General features: G+C 49.3%; 1 protein-coding gene across 3 annotated transcripts; it reads left to right on the top strand.

The window, feature by feature from the left end:
- Positions 1-49: 49 nt before the first annotated feature.
- AXIN2 (axin 2) lies at positions 50-23,623 on the top strand. 3 transcript variants are annotated; one of them, XM_088176361.1, is made up of 10 exons: positions 50-873; positions 6,702-6,842; positions 12,001-12,103; positions 13,972-14,112; positions 14,278-14,774; positions 14,876-15,055; positions 15,340-15,558; positions 16,119-16,214; positions 17,573-17,740; positions 21,878-23,623. In XM_088176361.1, exons 1-10 carry the CDS (start codon positions 50-52, stop codon positions 22,002-22,004), a joined length of 2,496 nt encoding a protein of 831 aa, XP_088032487.1. In that variant the 3' UTR covers positions 22,005-23,623. The 3 variants fall into 3 exon arrangements, with proteins under 3 accessions (XP_088032487.1, XP_014738254.1, XP_088032488.1); XM_014882768.2 differs by having other exon boundaries at positions 14,873-15,055; XM_088176362.1 differs by lacking the exon at positions 21,878-23,623 and adding an exon at positions 20,843-21,871 and having other exon boundaries at positions 14,873-15,055.
- Positions 23,624-24,121: the final 498 nt, after the last annotated feature.

Here is a 24,121-nt window from a genome sequence, read left to right as displayed (position 1 = left end):
CAGCTCCTGAAGCAACTGGGAGCCCCTCTCCCCAGCGAGCTCCGGAGCCATGAGCAGCGCCGTGGTCCTCGCCCACCTCCCAGACCCCAGCAGCAGCTTCAGGGAAGACGCCCCCCGACCCCCTGTCCCGGGGGAGGAAGGAGAAGCACCATGCCCGCAACTCGGCAGCTCGTTTCTCCCCAAAAGCCAAAGCTTCAAGGCCATGCCGGTGCCTCCTGCCCCGCGGAGGAATGAGAACGGACTCGGGGAGCCGGAGGGCAGCGCGTCCCCAGACTCCCCTCTGGCCAGATGGACCAAATCCTTGCATTCCCTCTTGGGAGATCAAGATGGTGCCTATCTTTTTCGGACCTTTCTGGAAAGGGAAAAATGTGTGGATACCTTAGACTTCTGGTTTGCCTGCAATGGCTTCAGGCAGATGGACCTTAAGGATACCAAAACTTTGCGAGTAGCCAAAGCTATTTACAAAAGGTACATCGAGAATAACAGCATCGTCTCCAAGCAGCTCAAACCTGCTACCAAGACCTACATAAGGGACAGCATCAAGAAGCAGCAGATAGATTCCATCATGTTTGATCAGGCACAGACTGAGATTCAGACTGTGATGGAGGAAAATGCTTACCAGATGTTTTTAACTTCTGATATATACCTCGAATATGTACGGAGTGGAGGAGAGAATCCCGCTTACATGAACAGCAATGGACTGGGGAGCTTAAAAGTTGTCTGTGGCTATCTCCCGACCTTGAATGAAGAAGAGGAATGGAGCTGTGCAGACTTTAAAAATAAAATCTTGCCTTCGGTAGTTGGACTATCCAGCAAGACTTTGAGGGTTACAGCGAATGTCAGAGCCACAGAAACGATCGAGAACGGATACAGGTAAGGGAACCTCTGGAAACTGTGCTTTGTTTTAACTTTAAGGACTTTGAGAGTGTTTTTCAGAAGGTTGTTGGGGTGGAAATCGAGGGGAGGCAGGGCTTCCTGGAGGGCTGGGAGCACAGCTGCTTCCCCACACCTCCAAACACTGGAATTTGTGGGGTGTTGTCTGAGTATGGGGTTTTTCCCCCCCTCTACAGAGGAAAACAAGATCCTGTGCTCTGAAGCCCTATTGGCTCTTTCAGTTCTTTTATAGATCAAAAACTTCATAGCAACTATGTCCTCCGGACATACGTTAATTATTGGTTCAACTTTCAAACCTATTAAGAGCAGTAGTGGAGTGGATCATAGAGACACATGAATAATGTAACCTACCAGTTCCCCAACTCCACCATCAACCGGTGTTTAACGATGTTGGTTATGTGGGAAGCAATTGTGCGGTCGTGGAAGAGGAAATGTGTGCACTGACTGCATCAAACTCTGCAACTTGGGCAGAATCTGCTTTTATTTTGACTCTGTATGTGTGTGTGATGTGCAGCTTCTCCATGGCGTGGGGTGTTGGTGTCATGTCAGAGCCATCTAGGGTGGCTTCGAGCCAGTGCATACAGGAGGATACCTGAAACTTGAGTGTTTAGGGTGGTAGAGGCATTCCAGGTGTGGAGTAAAATAGATCTTTGGTAGGTCTTTGGTGCTGTGGTGTTGGCCATGAGCTCAGAGTTTAACTCGTTAAGGGCTGGTTGTCCCCACAGGGATGTGGGGATGTTGTGCAGTGACAGAGTGTCCTTGTGTCCTGGTCCTGGGATGCTTCTGCATTGCCAGACCCTTCTCTTTTGTTGGAAATATTGATGGCACAGCCGTGTGAGGGTGAGGAAGGTAAGAGCCATCTCGAAGTGCAGGGGGGGATGGGAAGGAGAGACTCTGATGAGCAAATGATGAGTTGTATAATCCTCTGAAAATGTATTCTTTCCTCTCCCCACCCTTGCCATAAATGTGGATTGTTGAATCAGGGCTGAGAGGAGAGGGCTCTGCTGCAGATGTGCGCTCTCCTCCGCCGGCCCGGCAGCCTGGGGGTTGGTATGGTGAGTGTTTGACATCTCGTTTACAGGAATTTTGAGAGTGTGTCTGTGATTCATGGACATCAAAGGGCATCAGGCTTCTCCCGGGGAGGCTTTGCTGGAGCGCTCCTCTCCTGCCCCCGGAGAGTTTCCAGCTGTTCGGGGCTGGCTGGTGCCGTGGGGGCTGGCAGGGTCCCCCGTGCCCCGGAGGGTGCTCCAGAGCCTCTGGTGCTCTCCCTGTGCCGGAGGCTGTCCTGCCAGCGGGGCGGGATGGAGGTGCTGGGCGTGGGGACAGAAGGGATGCTCTCCATCCCGGCGTGGCCTCTGGACCCTCCTGCCGGGGAGGGCAGCGCTGGCAGCTGCTCTGTGCAGGGCTTGGGCTTTGGGATCCTCATCTCGTGCCTGAGCGTTCCTGCCTGAGCATCTGCTGTGCTCCAGAACTTGGTTTGAACTGCTGCCCTTCGCTGGCTTTCCAGGAGGGGGATGTTTGATGCTTTCATCTCTGAGCCTTTGTTGGGATTCAGAGCTGGAAGGCTTGGCTGTATGTTCTACCAGAGCTGCAGGCCCTGCTAAACCCACATGTGCCTTGTCCAGGAGAGCTCTTGCAGCGCTGTAGCTGCTTGCCTGATTAGTGCTGGGCTTTTTTCCCTTTTCTTTTTTTCCCCCCCTCCTTTCTTTTCTTTTTTTGTCCAGGGATTAATGCAGCTTGCTCCTCACATGTCAGATCTACCCTCCTAGGACATTAGGTAGTGCGTTTTGCTTTGATCACCTTCTGTTGAATTTCCAGGAGCTTTTGCTCTCCATGGGGCCAAGGGATCTCAATGCAGAGAGAGGGGAGGTCAAGCTGAGATGCTGCTCAGTTCCTCCCGTTTGTGAAGCCACTTGTGCGTGCATGTGCTCGAAGCTGATGAGCATATGGATGGGTTATCTCTCATCACTCAGCATTTAGGATCGCAGCTAGGATTGGAGCTGAAGCTTGCACAAAGTCTTTCCTGGTGAGTGGCCAAACCACACCTCCCTCATGTGTGTGTTGGAATTAAGGAATTTCTGCTCGGTGTGCTCTGGTTTTGAAGGGCTGTGCAGGCTCTGTCCATTCTCTCCGGTGGGTTTCGATGTGATTATCCCAGCCAAAGCCCTGGTGAGCCCTGGGCTGAGCCCACCTGACAGTGGGAGCTCAGTGATCACAGGCCAGCCTGGTGTTTGCAGGGGACAGCACCTGGGAATGCCAGGGCACGGAGTCACGGCCAAACCCACGGCAAGCGGGAGACCACAGGAGCTGCACAAGTTGAAAGACTTTGTTTGGCCCCAGTGTCAGTGATGGACAGGAACAGGAGAAGTCAAGTGAAAACAGAGTTTGCACCTGGCTGGGGAGCAGGCGCTTGCAAACTGCTGGCTGTGTATTTGGAGCCCTAATACAGGGAATATTTTAAAAGCAGGACCTCCCTCTTGTCCTCCCAGGCGACTCCCCTCCCCTCTGGGCTGTGGCGTGGTTAAAACTGGCCTCCCCATGCTGCTGTGCTGGACCTGGCCCCATGCTCCAGGAATTCCAGCTATTATTTATACACACTTCTAAATTTATCACGCACGACTTTGTGTACACAGAGAGCTCCTCTTCCTTTGCTGTGCCGCCGGGGTAACGTGGGTTTCTTCAGCCCAAGGTGGACTCATCTGCCTCCCATTAGGCTCGAACATCAGTGGGACTGGCCTTGCTGGGGGAAGGCTGGGGCTTGCAGATGGCCTTCTGCCGGCTCCCAGTGCTTCCTGGCCTTTGAAAGGACCCGCTGGTGCAGCTCCTTGTGTGTGAAGTTATTGGAACCAAGTTTGGCTTCAATTATCAAAGTAAATGATGCCATTGTAAAGCTATGCTCCAAGCAGTGTTCTACAATTAGAGCATGGAAGCTGTGATTAACATAGTTGTGTTAAAATATACTTTTTCTTTTCAGGTTTGTGCATGTGTGGTTTTTCTTGCCTTTTTAAAAAAGTGTTTTTAAACCCATGGTTGCCCAGTGATGTTTGTCCCAAGAAAATACTTAATGAGATGCAGTGCTGCCTCCAACTGCTCCTTGTACAGTTTTTCTCTCTCTCTGTAAATCTGTGGTTTGACCTGCCCAAGTGCTTTTATTTCTAAAAGCAATCTGACAATAAAAAACCCACCCCCCACACTCTGAAACGGCACCCTCATAAAGGGGATATGACCAGGAGCCCCCCTGAAATTTTCATGGCATTATAATACCTCTGATATGGCCATTGCCTAACATAGCAGAGGGAGAGAGAGAGTTACATGCTGTGTGTCATCGCATCAAGATAAGAATAGGCTGAGAAAGATCAGACATTCTCCTTGAAGCTCCAGAGCAACTGCTACCTGACAGCTGAAAACACTTTGCATATTGAGTTTGGAGCTGGGCTGTGTTTGTGTGTGCAGCATCTGTGGCAGGAGACCACCGCTTTCCCTGGAATTTAAAACCCTCGCAGGCAACTTGATGCATCTGGGTGCAATTACTGGAGTAAGGTGGTCAAATTAAAAAGGGGAAAAAAAAAATCCAAAAACATTAAATGTAGCAAAACCAGCCCCCACTGGTTTTCTGAAAGGATGGGGGAGATTTCTGTGGGGCAGTGTTGGATGTGGAACAGGGATGAGCACTTTAAAAATATGTCAGCTTTAGGGGTTGTTATTATTTTTTTTGTCCACGAGGTGTTGGTAGGTGAATGATGCTGCGGTGCTGCTGGGAAGATGAGTTAGTTCCGGCCACTTTCTCTAATTATATGTTTGGACACACCTCCCTCTCCCTGTGCCATACCCACATGGATCTGCTGCCTCCGCCCCCAGCTCAGCCTCTGCAGGAATCCTCCTGTGAGAACAGCGTGGCAAATCCACCATGGGTGTGACAGGGGTGACAGACACCTCCCAGCAAGGTGCTGGTCCTGTGCTGGGGAGCATCCCCACCCCTGAGCCTAACAGAGCATCCTGAGCCTTGTGCTCCTCAGGTGCACTCTCAGGAGCTGAGCTGGTTTCAAATCAAGTAGTGGGAAGAGCTGCATCCCTTACACTTTGACCCAAAAGCCCAGCAGGGCCCTAGGAAGGGTCTCTGGGACTGCACATCCCCCTGATCCAGAGCAGAAGACCCCATGGTTTATAGAGGGACTTTCTTGTAGGAACAGCAGGATAACTTTGCTTTCACCCACATGTGGAATTAATTTGTCTTTGAAGATTTAACTTCTTTCCTGTGGCATTCCTTACTATCTCATTTTTTCCCTGCTTCTTCTTCTTCTTCTTCCCAGATATATATTTTTTAACATCTTGATCTCCCCATCAGAAGTGCCTTGGCCTCCTTGGAAAGGAATGCAGCCCCGGCTGGGCTGAATACCTGCCTGCAGCCAGCCCCACGCTGCTCATACCAGAGAGGCCCATCTTCCCCACCAGCCTTCCCCCTCCTTTTCTCATTTTTTTCCCCTTCCTCTTATTTTTTAAAAAACTTAAGCCTTGCTCCTTCTTTTGGTGCTGGGGGAGGAGGGATGGGGTGATGGGGGCACAGGGATGAGGATGGAGATTGAGAGCGGGGCAGTGGGAGGATGGTGCTGTCACTTAAACCCAGTTGGTCCCTCCAGCCCCAGGGGGCAGGGAGATGGAAAGCCCATTTAAAAAAACCTGCCGAGCCTGCTGGCACATTCCTTAGGCCCCCAAGTCCCGGGTAAGTGGCCCTAATTATTAAAATGAGCAGTCCTTATCAGATGACAAGGCCTTTTGCTTTGATATACAAAGGCAGAAGCTTAACAACCCCATCTTGCCCTGGAAGAGGAACAAAATGTGCACCTTAACATGCAGCTTCCAAACCTCCCTGCATAATCCCCTTATCACCTGCCAGGATATGTATATTGATCCTGGCTGGGAAGTTGGAGTGGTGGAGGCAGGGGGATGCCCAGGCCCCCCCAATGTGTGACCCTGCCATGGTGACCTGGCCCTGCTCCATCACAGCCTGTGTCACTGCCCATGAATTCTTCACAGAACTGCTCCTGGGTGCTCAGCTCAAACATCCAGGCCGGGCTTTAGGTTTGCTTTTCTGGGTGAAGCCAGAGGTGTTGGGGTCAGTAACCCACTAACATTAACACAATGTGCTGGCCTCTCCTCGTGTCCCCCATCCATCCTCCTCTTCCCTACCCAACTCTCTGCAAAAATACACGAGCAGGAGGTTCTCCTAAAAGCTGGGCCTTTTTGTTGTGTGTTTTTCTAGTGCCAGGAAGGTGGCATCCATCTTTGGGAGGCCGAGCCTGGGACAGCAGATCTCAGCCCTGACCTGTGCCATGGGAGTCCTGCCCCTGTCGATCCAGGCAGTTCTCCTGATTCAGGCAACAGAGATACCAAAAACTTGTGTTTCCAAAGGGATCATAACCCTTGTCTTCAGAGCAGAACTAAGCATTGTTGACTGGTTCCTTGTGACTTTCAGTGGAACTCGAGCTGTGAACTTTTTGGACTTTTCCCTACTGGTGCGCTGACCTCAGCAGTGCAGTATCAAGCCTTAAGGACTGAGGTTTTTCAGGGTATCAAAGGATGCAGAGGCACTTCTGGGATTTTCTAGAGCACTTTAGAAGATGCTAAACGTCTATAAAGCTGTGCTGTGGGTGTGTTAGACAGTGTCCTGGCTTAGGCAGTGTGTGCTGGCTGGGATGCTTGGTTGGTTCTGAAGAGGTTGAGCGGGCGGTGAGTGTGGTTCCCATAAGGATGGTGCTGCCAGGAAAGCCAAGACTGTTGTAACTGGGTTCCTGTTCTGCCTGTGCCAGGTCCTTCAAGAGGAACGACCCCGTTAACCCCTACCACGTGAACTCGGGCTATGTGTTCGCGCCGGCCACCAGCGCCAACGACAGCGAAATCTCCAGCGATGCCCTGACGGACGACTCCATGTCAATGACGGACAGCAGCGTGTGAGTACCTGCTGCTGGCCACCTTTCGGGGTGGGACACCTGTAAATCTGAGCTGATGCTCTGTGGGCATCACCCTGCTCGACCCAAAGGGGGGTGGGTGGCCCAAGCAGGGCATGGCAGCCTCTCGCTCTCTCCTGCCGCAGGTATCGGATGCAGGGAAATAATGAATCCCTCTCTTGCCATTTTGCAACTGCAGCTGAGCAAACACGTTCTGCACTGGCTCGTGGTGCTGCCTGACTAACCCAAGGAGTGAATGAATCTCCCTGAGCCTTTGTCTTAAGGCCAGGCTTCCTTAACTAGTTATCAGTCATCAAAGAGATTACTTCCTGTAGGAAGTACTTTCTGTAATTAACATTCGTCATTAATGTCAGAATGTGCATTAATAGGGCCAGTGACCTGAAGGGGCAAATAGCTGCTCATCTAGTGTGGCTGGGGCAGTCTTCAAAGAGCCATGTGGATGGATCTGCATGGATCAGGTGTGGGTGTTTCAGGAGCATACAGGCATGAGAGATGATGCTGTGGCTGAGCCCTGGAACTGCAGGATCTGCCTTCTCCTGGCTGCTGAGGAGTGTGCAGCTGGAGCAAGGCTTGACTGTCAGTTTGCTTGCTCCAGCAGGACAGAAATGGTGCTTCTGTTTCTGTAGAGGGGGCAGTGAGGCTCACTTAGTGCTCCTAAGGACCATTTTCTTCAGCTGAGCAGAAGGCAGATGTTGCTGTTTGTGTTTCATGATCTTCACTTAAGTGCTCTAGAAGAGCCCACCTGTAAGCAGAGTGCAGCATTGCTGGCCTTGCATCATGAAACTTCTCCAGTGTCTGTGTCAGAAATGTCCAGTGGTCCCTGTGTGCTCCTCAGAGAGATTTTCATGCTGGGTTTTTGAAGTCAACATTTATGAAGATGCACAACAGAAAACAGGATTTACCAAAAATCCTCAATGCATAAACAAAAAGCCCTTTTTTATTTTTATTTTTTTAACGCACATGTGTGTTTTGAACTGATATTACGGAAAAAATAGTTTGTTGTCCCAGCAGATTCCCTTATTGAACAATATTGGCATTAAATAAAAGAGCTGAATCATAGGGTGACTTCTTTATTTCTTCTTACTGGCTCTGGTTGTATGTGATCATGTGTCAACAGAGCATTCATTGGGTTAGTCATTTCTGGACCAGTGTAGGGTCACTTGGGATTCACAGGGCTAGGATTATACCCTCTCTTCACAGCAATGCCAATTGTAGGCCTTATACAGATGAGAGCACTGAGTGAGAAATAAAGTGCATGGTGGATGAAAGGCTTAACTGAATCGCTTTCAGCCCATTGTTAGTCCAGGGGAGCTTAGCGGGGATGAGAGGGCAGCAGCCCGCTTTGAAATTTGCTTGAACAAGTGAATAGGAGCTCCCCATAAAGCAGCGCCTGAAAGGAGCTGCCTGTTTTTTCCTGCTGTAACAATGGGCTGTGCAGGCTGTGAGAGTTTGGGGAAGCTTGGCTGATTAAACTGCCCGCAGCTCCAGGCTGGGGGGCGGCAGGGAGGCCCGGGGGTGGCAGAGGGAGATTTCCTGCAGCACCAGCACCGGTTTTTGGGTGCTGGTTTTGGGTGCTGTTTTTGGGTGCTGTTTTTTTGGGCCACTAGCGCTCCAGCCTTGGGCCCTGGCGCTCTTGGGAGTGGGAGAGCTAAAGTGGCAATTCTGGAGGCTGGGCTGAAAGTTGAGGCTGATGTAAAACTTCCTTTGCAGAGGAGGAGGGCTGCTGCCAGCATCTCTGTACAACAGCTGGGATTTGAGGGCGCTGCTGGCACTGGTGCTGCTGGAAGCTGGAGGTGTTGGGGGCACAAACCCACCCAGGTGCTCTCAGCCTGTCAGGTTTTATCCCCCTGGAATGGGGGATCTTGTTCAGTTCCAGCAGCACAAATGCAAATTAGTTCTTTTGGCTCATATTGGTATCAACTGAAGAGGAAAAACTTGTTCTGGAAAAGTCTGTCAGACATAGCAGTGAAGTGAGTTTGGAGCTTTCTTTTTTTTTTTTTTTTTTTTTTTTTAATAAACCTAAGTCTGAACTGCACTGGGATTAGGAGAAATCCCCAAATAATGCATAATCTGCCTTTTTTTTTATTCCAGAAGCCAGGGATCAGTCTGTCCCTATATATTTTGTAATAGCCACAAAACATCATGCAAATTTCTATTTCCATTTCTTGATTGGGGGGGGGGGGGGAGGAAAGGGGATTTTTTTTTTTTATTTGCTTATATCTTATTTATGGATTTACTTTGGACACAGGGGAATGCTGCTGAGCAAACTTCAAATATTACCTTATCTTACAAACCAGGCTTTTGATGTTGGCAAGATCAGAGGCTTGTTTCAGAGCCGTTGCCAAATGAAGATGGGAGTGAATGCATATGCGCATGAGTCTGATATTTCAAAGCAGCAGTAAAACTACATTCAGGTTAGGTCAGGCACATCTGAGTCAAAAGGCTAAGATAATTGGCTCAGCTTAAATGGCAGCTGACTGGGTAGAAGACTTCAAACTAGTGTTTCCCCCAGAAACAGATTGGCTTAGCCCCAGCCTGGTTAGCTGAAATGTTTATAATTAAACTCTACTATTTAGTGCTTCAACTCTGTAGCTCTTCAGCCTGCAGCTTTTAGTGGCCAAGAAAGTGAGTGCAAATGTTGGCTGTTGGAGCAGGGGGAGAGATGGCACCTGGAGAGCTGGGGTTAACCCTTGGCCTGCCCCAAAACATCAGGCCAAGTTCAGCCCTTTAGTTTCAAAGGTACTTTCCCCTGCTTGGGGGAGCTGCTGCAGCATCAGGGCTCCCCCTGCCCCCCATATCTCTTGAGGTGGCTCCTGCTCCATCCATCTGTCCCTCCTGCAGTCAGGGGTCACTCGTTGGTCACCCTTCTACCCTGGCCTTGTCCATTTTCCCTCCCATTTCTAGGAAAGGGTGTAGATAGCACTCAGCAAAGTGGCTGCTAACGTCCCTTCCCATTCCCCAGGCTGACTTCCCCAAGCTGCTCCACTGCCTTCCCATCCTAGAGAAATACCTCTGAGTTTTTTAAATTCTTTGTTTTTTAAATTCTGCACGTTGTTACAAGTTGCAGAACTCTTCTGCCAAGGCAGGGCTGTGGAAGCAGGGAGCTGGAGATTTGATGTGGAGCTCTCTGCTGTAACCAGAGGAATTTTAGGGGGAAGGAGCAGTTCTTGTATCAGCCTGGACGAGGGCAAATCTTGAAGAGAGGAACCCATGCTGTTGGGTCAGCATTGCTTTTCCTTTAGAAGTAAGCTCCATGGCCTGTCCCAGGAGTGTCCCTTTGGGCAGAGAGTGTCCCTGTGGAGCTGGGAGCTTGTGCTTGCAGGGCTGGAGGGAGGTGGGGAATGCAGGAGGGCTGCAGGGCCCCTGGCTGTGTCCTTGTGGTGGACACTCAGCCCTTCAGCTGCTTCCCTGCTCCTCCCCATCTGGCCTCTTGGACTTCATGGACAGAGGACACCTCCTTTTCCACAGTGTGTTAATGGGATTCATCCCATGGGTTCATGTGCTCATGCTGACATTCTTACTTACCTCTGAAATGCCTGTTGTACTGGGCATTCCCTGTGCTGGAAGTCTTCCCTAAGAGACCCTTGTCATGGGAAGCCCCAGTTAACAAAACACATGAAGGTACAGATGGTTTTGTCTTCACCTTAGGTGTGCTTTTCCCCCATCCTTCCCTAAAATAAGACATGTGCCCCAAGCCCCATTGCCCTATAGGTTTGTGGAGCAGAAATGCTTCATGGAGCAGTGGAGAGGTGCTTGGTGGCCACCAGTGGCTGTGTTCTGTGCTGGGCTGCTGCTCTAGAAAGCTCCTGGAGCCCTGTGTTGTGCAATGGGGACTTGGACAATCAGCTCCTTTCACTTTCCATGTCACATGTGCTCAAAAACTGTGTCTAGAGGAGGTGCTCATCTTGTGCCATCAAGGGCCTCCCAGCATGCTTGTTTTTATTATAAAGATTTTTCCAAGTTTATTAAGATGGGATTGTTCTGATCCTTCACTCCAGGCTTTGCAGCTTAGTCTTGCTCATTAATGGCAACTGAAGGCTGTGGCCAAGAGCATCACAAAGCTCTGCCATCGCCTGCTTTGAGCTTTGGATGGTGCATCTGATCATGCTCCTCCAGAGGAGGGACATGGTGTCTCTGGGAAGGTGTTCTGGTGTGTGCCCACCATCCCTGTGGCCACGGGAGGGGACACACAGGGACACTGTGCCACGCTGGCTCCTCTGGCAGCAGCGTGGGGCCAGAGCTGTCTGCTCCTCCTTGGGCTGCAGCTATTTTCTCCTCTCAGGAGATGACTCAGGTGTGGGGGCAGGTGGATGAAAGGAAGGCACTGGAGATCAAGGTTCTTCAGGCAGTCTGAGGGAAGTGGTGGAATTAGACATTCAGGATCTCCAGGCATGCTCTTCCGGCTGGCCCCGCTGTCTGTGCAGGGCCCTTTCATCCTCACTGGGGTGATTTTTTGCGTGGCTGGGTGAAGATGCCCTGTGGTGCCTGGAGTGGGATGTGCAGGGGGCTGTTCCCACTGAGGAGCCCTGAGCTCCTGGCCTGGCCTCTCCTCGTGGCTTCCTGGCAGGAGCTGGGCTGGCTGTGGGCAGCAGTGCCCTGTCCAGAGACATGTTCACACCTCCAGGTGTCCTGCACTGGCCAGCCTCAGGGCAAGGGAAACGGCCTGGATCTTAAATGGGACTAGAGATGGGGAGCAGCCTCTGGATGGCCATCCATCCTCAGCCTGCTCCTTGTTTCCACTGTGCCAGCAGTTCATGGGGTGTTCCAGAGCTTGAGGAACGTTGTGGTCCTAGAGAGCGTAATTGGATGGGGAAAAACTTAAAATTAAAGGTCAGAAGCAGAAATGTGGTGGTGGAAGGGCCTTGGAAGTGAAGTTGATGGGATCTTTGGACGTCTGCCCGTGTGGAGTTGCCTTCAGCTTTTCAGCTTTTGCTTAATTACTGCACATCCATGTGCATCCTTTGGTGACACAGGCACTTCCCACACCGCTGGATATTTGAGGCTTCGGGTGCCATCCAGAGGGCTCAGCACCTCTGGGAACGAGGGCCTGCAGCTGCCTGGGTGGTTCCAGAGGGGATGGAGAAGTGTGTCAGAGCACGGGGACAGCCCCAGCTGACCGTGGCCTCTCTTCCATGTGCAGAGATGGGATCCCCCCGTACAGAATTGGGAGCAAGAAGCAGCTCCAGCGGGAGATGCACCGCAGCGTCAAGGCCAACGGTCAAGTTTCTCTACCTCATTTTCCGGTGAGTCCAGGCCCCAGGATGGAGCTCCAGGGTCTGGGTGGGCCATGGGAAAGGCTGGGGCTGGGGACAGGCACACGTGGAGGGAAGGGAGCAGGGGAGGAGAGCATTTCTATGCCAGGGTGATGCTGGAGGAGAGGTGCTGCTGGGTGTTGGGCAGGAGCCATGTGCTCTCAGCATCAGTCCAAAACCCTGCTTGTGCATGGTCACATCTTGGTACTTCCTGAAACCAGCAGCTAATTAGGAGTTTTCAGGGGCACTGAATTTGCCCTGTTGGTGAAATCCCAAGTGGAGATGTCCCAGTTGGGTCTAGTGGGAGCCTTGGCTCTGGCCACCACCCTGACACTGCTGTGGTGCCGAGCAAGGCTTGGCCTGGTGTGCATTGGTGTGAGAGCTGGGTGTCTGTGAGCAACCAGGATCTCCCAAAACAGAGAATTGGCAGCACATCCATGCCTGGCTTTGAGGGGATCCGATGCGTGGTGCTGCCCTGCTCTTCAAAATTAACTCGCTGACTTGCTAATTCAGTTGACTTGCAGCCTCTCGGTTCCTGCAGTGAATAAACTGTTTACACAGACAAGTATAAACTTATCTTGTCTTGAGATTAATATGCTAAAATTCCTCTTTCTGCTGTCTTAAGCAGCAAGAAGTCATAGATGATATTTCTGGTGGAAGGTGGGGGGGTGGTTTATGTGGTTTTTCTTTCTGGTATTTTTTTTTTCCCCTTCCTTCCTAAAGAAAGTTCTATAGCCTGAGCTTGTAAATTAGATTATTTTGTCCCAGGGCGTGCAAATCGACTTTCTCTGTAAGGCAGTGCTTTGATCAGGGACTGAATAGAGCCAGCTTGTGTAAGAGTGACAATTTCCAGCAGAGTGGCCTTTTTCTACCCTCACATCATTTCTGGAGCTAAGTGGTTGCCGGAGAGAGGCCCCACCTCATCTGGTGGGTAGTATGTGAAAGAGTTGGCAGTTCAGCTTTCTGCTTTCGGGGGGGGACGACAGAGGGAGAGTGGGGTGTGTGGGGATGGCAGGAGGGAGGGCAGAGTCAAGTGGGTGGTTTCTTTTTCCTCCTCTTTTTTTTTTTTCCTTTCCTCCCCTTTTCCTGCCATGTTTGCTTCTTTTGGCAGAAATTCGCATTTTGCCTTTTTATATTCTGCACTTGATTTGGAGATGTTCCCTTTTTCCCTTGATAGATCTGCTTGAGGCAGCCAAGCTCAGCAGTGTAGCACCGCTAGCCTGCAGCAGCTTTCTTCATTTTCTGTACAAAGAGATGGAGGGGGGGGGAAGAGATCTAGGACACTGTTGAGACAACACTACCTCAAAGGTGCCCAGTGTGTAGCCAGGAAATAAATTACCAGCACTTCTCTGATCTGCAACCGTTTGACTTCTTTTTTTTTTTTCTTTTTTTTTTTTCCCCCCCTCCTTTCCCTTTTTCTCCCCCATCTTATTTTTTTTAATTTCCAACTCCTTTCTGTTTATACTCACTTTATTCCTTTAGTTAAAGTCTCTCTCCCTCCCACCTCAGAGGTTTTTTTTTTTTTTTTTTTTTTTGATGTTTGACAACAGTCTTTGAAGATTTTCTACTTCAGAGTAGCTACTGATGGGCTGGTTGTACTACAGAGAGAACAAGCGGGGTTCCTCAGAGTGCGACCAACTGCTCCTGCCGAAGGCAAACGCTGGTGGGGAGGATGTCACTCCATGAGGCCACAGCACTAGCTCATAAAAATCCAGAGCAGACCATGCCTAGTTGCGGTCGTCTTTTCATCCAAACATGGAGACACAACAAGCGTAGCGGGGCCGGCGATGCCGCAGCGGCCGAGCGCCCGCGCCGCCCGCTAAACCTTGCCTTGTGCCTTCTGTCCCCGCTCCTTGTAGAGGACACACCGGCTTCCCAAGGAGATGACCCCGGTGGAGCCAGCTGCCTTCGCCGCCGAGCTCATTTCCCGGCTGGAGAAGCTGAAGCTGGAGCAGGAGACCATGGACTGTCTGGAGGAGAGGCTGCAGCAGATCAAGGAGGTAGGATTAGCGCTGCCAGCTCTGCGTGCCACCCGGCATGGCTGGTGGGAGGGGGTCGTTCCCTGCCGGTGGGGCGGTGGGAGGGGGGGGACATCCCTGCGTGTGCCTCGCCAGCTCCCGGCCCCTTTCCGTTCATCCCCTGCCATCCCACCCCTTGTCTGGCAGGACGAGGAGAAGGAGGGCGCCGAGCTCCCCGCCAGCCTGCAGAGCAGCCGGGACGTGGCCAACCCCCAGCACCCCCAGCACCCGCTGTCGCTCCTGCCCTCGGGCAGCTACGAGGAGGACCCGCAGGCCATCCTGGACGAGCACCTGTCCCGCGTGCTCAAGACCCCTGGCTGCCAATCGCCCGGCGTGGGCCGGCACAGCCCCCGCGCCCGCTCGCCCGACCGCCTGCCCACGGGCAAGCTGCCGCCCGGCACGGCCTCGCTGGCCGCCTGCGCCCTGCTGGGCAAGGGCTTCATCACCAAGCAGACCACCAAGCACGTCCACCACCACTACATCCACCACCACACCGTGCCCAAGACGAAGGAGCAGATCGAGGCCGAGGCGGCGCAGCGGGTGCAGTGCTGCTGCCCGGCGGGCGGCGACTACTACTGCTACCCCAAGTGCAAGGGCCACCCCAAAAACACTGACCCCCCTCTGTCTCCGCTGGAACCCTTCGGGTAAGTCACCAGCACCTCCATCACACCCGCCCCAAGCCGCCACCCTCGTCAATGGGGATGGGAGCTAACCATGGGCTCGTGTCCCTTTTTGCCACCAGCAGGACGGGGACGCTGCTGAAGAGGCCGGGCCGAGGGGTGGACAGCGTGGCCCCGGTGGCCGGGGACGGGGGCCTGCCTGGCCCTGCTGGGGTGCAGCTCCCAGGGGGCGAAGCGGATCGGGCACAGAACGTCTGGCAGTGGATGCTGGAGAGCGAGAGACAAAATAAGCACAAGACCCATAGGTAAATACGCAGCTGTCTACAGCAATATCGCTCCCGGTAAATATTTATATATTACATGGGCTGTCTATTTTTACAATCGCTAAAAACAAATGAGACTCTTTGCTCCTCCGGTTTAATATAAAAGCTGTTCCGCAGAACCAGAAAAACCACAAAAATGTCATGTTTTTGGCAATAAACCTCCTTTCATGTTATGACAGACTTTTGAGAGGGAGCGAGCAGAATAGGAGCTGCTATTAAAGTCATATTTTCCAGCTTTTCTAACCCGACTTCTTCCCTTCCCCAAGCACACAAAGCACAAAGAAGGCCTACAGCTCCGACTGCGCCAAGGGGGCCCCCGGCCGCCACCACCCGTGGGGGACGGGCAGCCACCCCCGCGGGGCACAGCCCGCACACCCCTTCGTGCAGGACCCCGCCATGCCCCCGCTGACGCCCCCCAACACCCTGGCCCAGCTGGAGGAAGCGTGTCGCCGCCTGGCCGAGGTCTCCAAGCCACAGAAGCCACGGTAACGGCCACGGCAAGGAGGGTTTGTCCCCACCGTGGGGACAGATGGAGCTGGGGGAGGTTGGATGTGGATGTGGATGTGGATGTGGATGTGGATGTGGATGTGGATGTGGATGTGGATGTGGATGTGTCCTGCTCATCCAGGCACAGGGACAGCCATGGGGACAGGTGACAGCCTCCTGGAGGATGAGCCTCCGTGTTCCAACCCCACCCTGCACCAGCACGAATAGTTGGAATCCGAGGCTGTTACTTCCACTCTTTTGATGGCTGTAATTTGCCCGTTTTTCCTCTGGGACAGGCTCCAGCTACATACCAAGTGGGGAATTGGACTGGTTATCGTTCATTTGGGTATGGAAGGATAAATTAGCCCACAGCATTTTTAATTCTCCCTTTGATTGTTTACAACATGTGAGGCTTGATACAAAGAGCGAACTTAACGACCCACAGGAGACTTCAATTAAGAAGATTGTATTTCAACAATTTTTTTTCTCAAAGCTGTTTTTTCTCTTTTTTTTTTTTTTTTTTTTTTCCCCCCACTTGCTTTCCCCCTCCCCACTTCAGATGTTCAACCTCAAATCAGCAGAGGGACCGAAACCACTCCGCTGCCATTCAGGGGGGAAGCTCCCCTTTCTGCAATGCAAGTCTGATGACAGAAGAGTGAGTATTGCACGTGCAGAAAAGGATTGGGAAATAAATACATATATATATATATATATCTCATAATTATATTTTCATTAAATGGATTGTGCTTTGAAAGGAGAGGAAATTCTTATATCTGAAATTTTGCCTTTCAAACATTCTTCTTAAAGAAAGAACAAAACATTTTCAAATCTTGTCTCTGGCTCTTTTTAACTTGCATTCCTGTAAAGTGGACAAAGATTGGATTAGTCTAATTACAGGATGGTTCTTTTAACAAGAAATCTGCTACAGAGAGGTCTAAAATGGCCTAAATAATTAAAGTTTTCTTTCTTACCCTCTTCATCTTAAGCAATGAGTAATGTTTGAAGTCCAGACTGAGCCACCTGACTAGAGCCTTTCATTTTTAATTGGTTGACCTTAAGTCCACCAGCTGTCTTTGCTAGCAGCTTTTTTTCTGAAACCACTCTACAAAGACTTAGAACAAATTAGGAAGACTAAATTACTGCGGACTAACACTTTGTGACCTTTTGACATGCTAAGTGTACATTGCCTCAGAAGCAGTTGTAGATTTGGCTGCATGGTATTCACTAGAGTGTTGCCATTTTGCTGGGTAATATTGTTTTAATTATTCTTTAAGAAGCGTTGCTTGGGTGCAAATGGCAGAATCCAGTTAATTTTATCCTCACTGGGAAAAAATAAGATTACCTGGATGCTTGAGATGAAGCATCTTGGCAAGGGGTTTGCTTTGGGGCCAGGTGGTTGCAGGTGGGTTTGGGCATGAGGAAGAAGCTTGGGAGATGATTTGTGTGAGGGCAGATGAAAAGAGCCTTTAAAATCCTGGGGGTGCAGTCCTGGAGCTCAATGGGGAGAGTGAGCCCAACTTCCATCCCTCAGCTCCCCCTCTGCCATGCCATGATTCCAAGGGGGAATGGCTTCAAGCTGAAGGAGGCTGGATTTAGGTTGGATATTAGGAAGGAATTGTTTCCTGTGAGGGTGGGGAGGCCCTGGCACAGGTTTTCCAGAGAATCTGTGGCTGCCTCATCCCTGAGAGTGTCCAGGGCCAGGTTGGACAGGGCTTGGAGCACCCAGGGACAGTGGAAGGTGTCCCTGCCCATGGCAGGAGGTTGAAACTGGATGATCTTTAAGGTCTCTCCCAACCCAAACCATGCCATGATTCCCACTGTGGAAATCCAGCAAAGGGCTGTGCAAACACATCCCAGCAAATTCCCAGGCAGCACAGGAATATCAGATTTTCAAGTCACACCCAGGGTATTTTTGACAGCATTCACCAGCTCCACTGCTGACTGGAGTGAGGTGAAACAGCCTGTCTTCAAATGGAAAAATAGAAGATTTTGTGTGTGTTTTCTGTTTTGCAGTCACAAAGAGCCAAAGAAACTGCCAGTTGTTCACACCTCTCAGTCTGGTGAGCTGGTTGTCACCTATTTTTTTTGCGGAGAAGAAATTCCCTACAGGAGGATGTTAAAGGCCCAGAGCCTGACACTTGGGCACTTTAAAGAACAGCTGAGCAAAAAGGGAAATTACAGGTAAGAATGTGTGATTTGTTTGTTCTGTAGTGTGTTACAACACGTCAAAAGAATCAGCAGATATTTTGCGGGGCTGCTGCAGTGACACTTCGGATTTTCAGAGGCTGTGGATCTTCTTAGTGTCTTCCCACTCAAAGCAGGAGCAACGTGGAGATGCAGTGCCTTGGCTGCAGGGCCACCTCTTCCCTTCCTCCCCAACCTTTTCCCAGTTGCATTAGGACTTGTGCTCCAGCCCTTCTCCAAAAAGCTTCAATACCAGGGAAGTCTGGGATGGCTTTGTGGCAAAGGCATGGAGCAGTGAGATTCAGATTCCAAACTGGGGTCAGTGTTCATTTGGTGCTGGCCTCATGCTTTTCCTACTGTTTAATTATTTATTTTTTGATTATTTTTTGCAATGGTGTGGCCATAAATGGGGTCAGTGATGGGCTGGGATGATGCTGCTGAGGGACATGGAGATGGAGATTGCTCTCTTTCCTCTTTATTAGAGGGGAAAAAAACCTCTGCCCTGCAGGTAAAGCTCCACCAGCAATACCCAGTTCTTACTCAGAAACACCAACAAACCCTGCTGGTCTGGTTTCTAGCTCCCATCTCCCAGTTTAACCAGTTTGCTGCTTCCTCTGCTCAGTTTGCTGCCTCTGCTCAGCTATGGCAATAGCTTCACATTGCCTCTTTTTGGCTGCCCTTTCCCAGTGGATCTGGGCACTCTTGGGATGCTCTGTTGGCCACTTCTCCTGCAGGGTGAGCAGGAGAGGGACATTTTTTTTTTTAATTTGCACTGAATTTGGTGTGCTTCAGAGAGCTGGGTGTCTTGCCCTGTAACTGGCAGCCTCTGATTTAACCTGCAAATGGTCATTTTGGTTTGGTACGAGGAATTCCCAGCTTGCTGCCCCATCACTGGCCTCTCTCTAGGTGAGGAAAGTCCACCTGTACAGGCCAGGGGTTGGTGACCCTGGGCACTCTCAGACTGGGGGATGTCAAGCTGGGATCTCTCTGTGGGTCTTGCAGAGTGGGGCTGAAATATTCCAGTTTCTCTCCAAACCATCTTTGCAGCCCATCCAGCTGCTGTTGGATGGCACCAACCTGCCAGTGCACCCAGCCTGGACACTCTGTAGGATAGTCCCCTGGGCTTCTGGCACCCTTGTGTCATTTTCCAGCCCCTAAAGCCTGTCCCACTGTGCTCCTCTTTATTTGCAGAACAATTTCCTTGGCCTCACCACTGCTCTGCCATTGCCCAGTGGCTGTGTAGTCCCAACCCCCTAAAAAAAACCCCAACTTTTTTTAATGTTTGTTGGTTTTCTGTGAGATTTTTCATGTCATGCCCAAGTGGAAGACTAGTCTCCTAAAACCTCTGTGGCCCAAAAGCCCCTCCAGGTGCAATTATTTGTGCCTTGTCGGACTGTAATTACTTTAGAAAATGTTTTTAAGTGAGTGACAAGGATGAAACAACGTTTTGCTTAGATCTCACCCCTTTACACCTGGGTAAAGACAATACAGAAATTTATAAAAGGAACTTGGGTACGTGCCCAGTATTTTATCTTGCACAGACACAAGGTGAAACTAATTACACAAATGTGTGTACCTCCAGGGAATCATTTTGATCTAAGCTTTGACTTTTGGCTGGACTTTGAGTGAAACTGCGGGTGACCTTCAGGGGAGAGGTCCGCAGTGCCCGGAGTAGCGTGTGTGTTACGGGGAGGCACTAACTAGGCTGCTTTGGTCACATCTGGCATTGATTTCTTTTTAAGGCACATTTAATAAGCATGTCTTTGAAGCCCTTGCCTTTCATTTAATGCACAAAGACATGCAGAAATGCTCCACTCTCCAAATTCTTTATTGATTGGATCAGTTTGCGAGGCGGGTACCTCGGGCTCCCGCGATGCCAGAGCCCCGCCGGGGAAGCGCTGCCTTGGCTTTCCACACCTCCCCCCCGCAAAAAAAAAAAAAAAAAAAAAAAAAATTAAAAAAGGAATTAAGCAGTGATTTAATACTGATGGCGTTAACGAAAAACAAACATACACGCACAGAAAAAAAAAGTGGGTGGTGTCGGGTAATCTGGGGATGGCAGTGGTTCAAAACAGAGCTGCAAGGCTGGGCCCGCGTGCCTCGATTGGTGCCAGATGTCCCAAAAAATAAAATTAAAAAAAAAAAAAGGAAAAAAAAAGGAGCAAAGCTTGCCACATAAAATATGTTTCAATGGAAAGCCCATTGCTGAGCAAATAAGAGCGGAGTGACTTGTTTGAAGATGTTGTGGGGGTGGATTTTTTTTTTTTCTTTTTGCTTTTGCCTCCTCCTTTTCTTATTTTTCCCCGTTTCTCTGTGAAATAAGGTTGTAATTATGTAAAAGGTCATAGCGTGTTTTCTCAAATAAAAATTTTGTAAACACAGCCAGGGCTTGGGCTTGGGGAGGAAGTTCTTGGGAAGAGCGGCTGTTATCTGGACAGGGATGAGGAAAGGGAAAGTTCTTTGTAATTCATTCAAACTTTCCTTGGGTTTTTTGGGTTTGTTTCAAGGCTGCTGTCCTGGGGAATTGTGGCCTTGACCTACAGCATGGAAGTTGGTGGGAGTTGGGCCATTGACTTCCATGAGTGCAGGCTCTGAAGGACTCAAATAATGTGTTTTTTTCTTGCTGAGACATTAAAGATGCAACATGTCACTTCTGCTTGGAATGACTTCACAAAAATACATCCTAACCGTACCTGGACTAATTGGAGGTGGTTTCATCTCTTTGACTGAAAAGAGGGATCTTTCATCCCCCTACCAAAACAATTTTAATGTCCCTGAAAATAAAGAGACTTGCAGGGCGATGTGACTATTTCAAAAATGCATCATAAAACAAGTCACCAAAAAAAAATGTCAGATTCCAAGGCCCTGCTGTGGCTCTTCCAGTTTTAGCAGTAAAAGTGAGCTTCATTTGATTTCCTTTGCCATCCTACAGAAAATCATAATTACAAACCCCTTTCTCCCTGACAAACATCTGCCAACCCAAGTTGTCTGGAAACTACAGGGGCGGGGTTAATTTTTTTTTTTTTTAATATATATATATATTTTTAGATATATATTTTTAATAGATTTTTTTTTTCTTTGCAATCCATCTGCTGGAATATTTTCCACCCCTGGCAATCAGATGGGCAAAGCCCTTTTCCAAGGGAAAGCAGGCATCTCCAAGGAGGTGTTCGGCGGCAGACGGACAGACTCCCTAAATGCTACCCCTCTGAATGGAAGCCCTTCATTTGTGCATATGCAATTAAGCAGCCTTAGAAGGAAGAAAGCTCCAAACGGGATAAAAGGAACCTTTAATCAAGAAGCTGAACGGTCTAATTCAGGATAATAGAGGGGTCCTTACTGTTTGACACAGGAGGGGTGGGGGTGCTTTTTGTCTCTGGAGCGTTGGCTTCATGATCTAACGACCCGGAGCAAAAGAGCAGGAATGCAGGACACTGCTACTTGACCTCCCCGTGTCACAGCCCAGGGGCTGGACCAGGCTCTCTCAGAATGCTCCTGAGCCTCGGGAAGCAGAGGCAGGAGTTTGTGTCCCTTAGCTTGGACCCGGGAATGGGGTTGTTCCAAGTCTGGGGTGTTTTTTCCAGCGGGAACACCGCAGAGTTTCAGCTCCTGCGTTGCAGGAAGCTGGGATGGTTTGCTTTTCATCCATCCTTTTAATAACAGTTGCTAATTTTAATGTTGGGCTTCAGCTTTGAAACGAGAAAACACATGAAAGAAAGAAGGTGGGGAGAGAGGGGAACCTTAAGAATGCTTGGCTTTGAAATCCTATTTATTTATTTTTAAATGAGATATTTGACCAGAAATCACTGCGCTTTATAATTTTCTTTATGGCTGGGGATACCCACTGCCAGTGTGTGTAATCTACTCACTGGAGAAGCTGTTGTCACCCATGAGGAGCATTCACAGCCCTGCTCCTTCCATCCCACCACATCCCTGCAGCCCTGGGGATGCTTTCAAGTCACCAGAGCTGATCACCCCAGAGGTGTTCCTGGAGGAGCATCCTCAGGAGGGAGAAATGGGAAACATCGTGGTTATAAAAGAACCAGCAAAGCATCCTTTGCCTTTTTACCTTTTGATTTTATTTATTTATTTATTTATTTTTCTTAACCCGTGTTTTAATTCTCTTTGCCACAGATACTACTTCAAAAAGGCCAGCGACGAGTTCGACTGCGGCGCCGTGTTTGAGGAGGTTTGGGAAGATGAAACCATCCTGCCCATGTACGAGGGAAGGATCCTGGGGAAGGTGGAAAGGATTGATTGATGCCATCTGTGTTTCTCAAGAAAACTTCACCTAGGAAAGTCTTTGGACACACAGCAGTAGTGATGACAAGGAAAGAGGAAAAAAAAAACAAACACTCTGAAGGAAAAGTTTTGAACCAATGAAGAAAAAAAGTGAAGTCTACGAAGACTTTGCTGAATTAGCCTTAGAGGAAAAAAATGGCATTTATTATTCATGAGTTGGGTACTGAGATGATAAAAACCCTGGACTATTTATTAGAAACATGACCACTGTTGGCTATTGGAGATGCAGACCGTGTTTGAGAGACTTCCATACATAATATATGATTTCCTGGGGATCTGAAATCTATGGACTAAGAGAAACTGTGTATAGCTTACCTTAACAGTAATCCTTATTGATATTTATTGAACAGTCTGTTTTCCCTTAAGTCCAGTTTTTGGATATGCTGCTTTAACAATGGAGAAGAGAGGGGCTGGGAAGTGGGGTGAGGGGAGGAAGGATTATTTTATTTTTTTACATTTTTCCCACTATCTAAAATTTAGGAGTATTCGTGATGATTTTTTTTTTTTTTTTTTTTGAAAGGGGAGGAGGGAAGGAGTGAGGTCGTGCCCAGTATTTCTCCAAGTGAAGATAAAAACTTTCCTAAAGAAATAATATTAATAATAATAATAATAATAATAATTAATAATAAAAGCCGAAATAAAAATCCATTCATCTAGAGACCAGTGCATTTTAATCTATGCTGCTCTAATTTGAAATAAAGGTCTTAAGCATTATAACTGTATTTAGATGCAATATAACAACAACAGCAACAGGTGATTTTGTCCATGGATTTCGGCGGGGTGAGGTTTTTCCTTGCTGCTCTCAGTGGTGTCCAAGGTAGAGCAAAACCCCGAGCCTGGGAGAGCTGCAGAAGGAGCCACCCCATTCCCATGTCCATATTTAGTGGATTCCACAGAGCTAAAGGTTTTTAGCTGTTCAATGTTAGCACTACTTGTGTTTCAAGGCCGTGTAACTGCGACGGGGCGTGTTCAGCTCGCTGTGGAGTGTCTGAGTCCTTGTGTGCTGGGCTTTGGTTGGGGTTTTTTGTTGGTTGGGTTTTTCTCTGCCTCACCTTGAACACCCCACAGGCCGTGGGAGATGTGGGTGAAGGCTCTGGAGCTCTGTGGGGTGGGGTTTTTGGGGCAGAACAACCCTTTCCCCGAGAAAGACCTTGCATTTCAACAGTTGGGTTTTGTGTTGATTAAGTTAATCTGTGCATTCTGTTTGCCATTGCTACTTTGTGTAAGTCTGTATATATTGTAGAAAATGTATGGTGGAAATATTAATACACTATCTCTAGTGTTTTTTAAATTTAATCAGTACAGTACCTGTGCCTGCATGGTGTTACAGACCATGCGTCGCCCTATATTCAGGGTTCAAGCTTTCCCTTGCTTGTTTAAGGGGTTTATGTATAAATATATTTTATGCCTTTTATTACAAGTCCTGTACTCATGACTTTTGCCATGGCATTTTGTTCTACTTATACTGTAAATTATGCATTATAAAGAGTTTCATTTAAAAAAAAAAATTACTTGGTACAATAATTATTGTAATTAAGAGATGTAGCCTTTATTAAAATTTTATATTTTTCAAATTAATATTGTCTTGACTTTTTTTTCACCCTTAATGCCTTAAAAGGGTTATTTTTTTCTCATCTGTGGTGGAAAGAACTGGTGAGCTTCCCTGAGTTGGCAGGGGCTGTTCTTGCTGGGAAGGAGGCAAGGCAAAAGCTGGAGCTGCTCTTCAGCGTGAGCATTAAATAATTTACAGCTCCTTCAGGTAACTCACCTGCAAATTGACCTGGTCTTGCTTCCAGAGTGCACTGCTGAGCTCACCTGATGGAGCCAGGGTGTGACATCCACAGGGATGTGGAGGTCCCCAGGCTGGAGCTCCTGTCATGGCACACCTGGTGGGTTTGGTGTTGGGCTTTGGGGATGGACACAGCCTTCCCCAGATGTGATGGAGCTGGGACTGCTCCCCTGCATCCCATACCAGGGTAAACTCAGCTTTGTGAAGTTCAAGGCAATCCCCAGCTCTGTAAAGCCCCAGCTCAGGTTGGCCAAGGTGAACTGAGCCAGGTTTGCTGGGGGCTGCAG

Source organism: Sturnus vulgaris, chromosome 20 (genome assembly GCF_052056855.1).
Source record: "Sturnus vulgaris isolate bStuVul1 chromosome 20, bStuVul1.hap1, whole genome shotgun sequence".
Lineage (NCBI taxonomy): Eukaryota > Metazoa > Chordata > Aves > Passeriformes > Sturnidae > Sturnus > Sturnus vulgaris.
Note: the sequence above shows the minus strand (reverse complement) of the source record. Positions and strands in the feature narration are given on the sequence as shown.

Excerpts from the sequence above, each read along its gene's own strand:
- AXIN2 (XM_088176362.1), top strand. The coding sequence starts at position 50 with ATGAGCAGCGCCGTGGTCCTCGCCCACCTCCCAGACCCCAGCAGCAGC. Across the intron at positions 874-6,701 it reads ACGATCGAGAACGGATACAG|GTCCTTCAAGAGGAACGACC; the intron begins GTAAGGGAACCT and ends TGCCTGTGCCAG. Across the intron at positions 14,113-14,277 it reads GGCTGCAGCAGATCAAGGAG|GACGAGGAGAAGGAGGGCGC; the intron begins GTAGGATTAGCG and ends CTTGTCTGGCAG.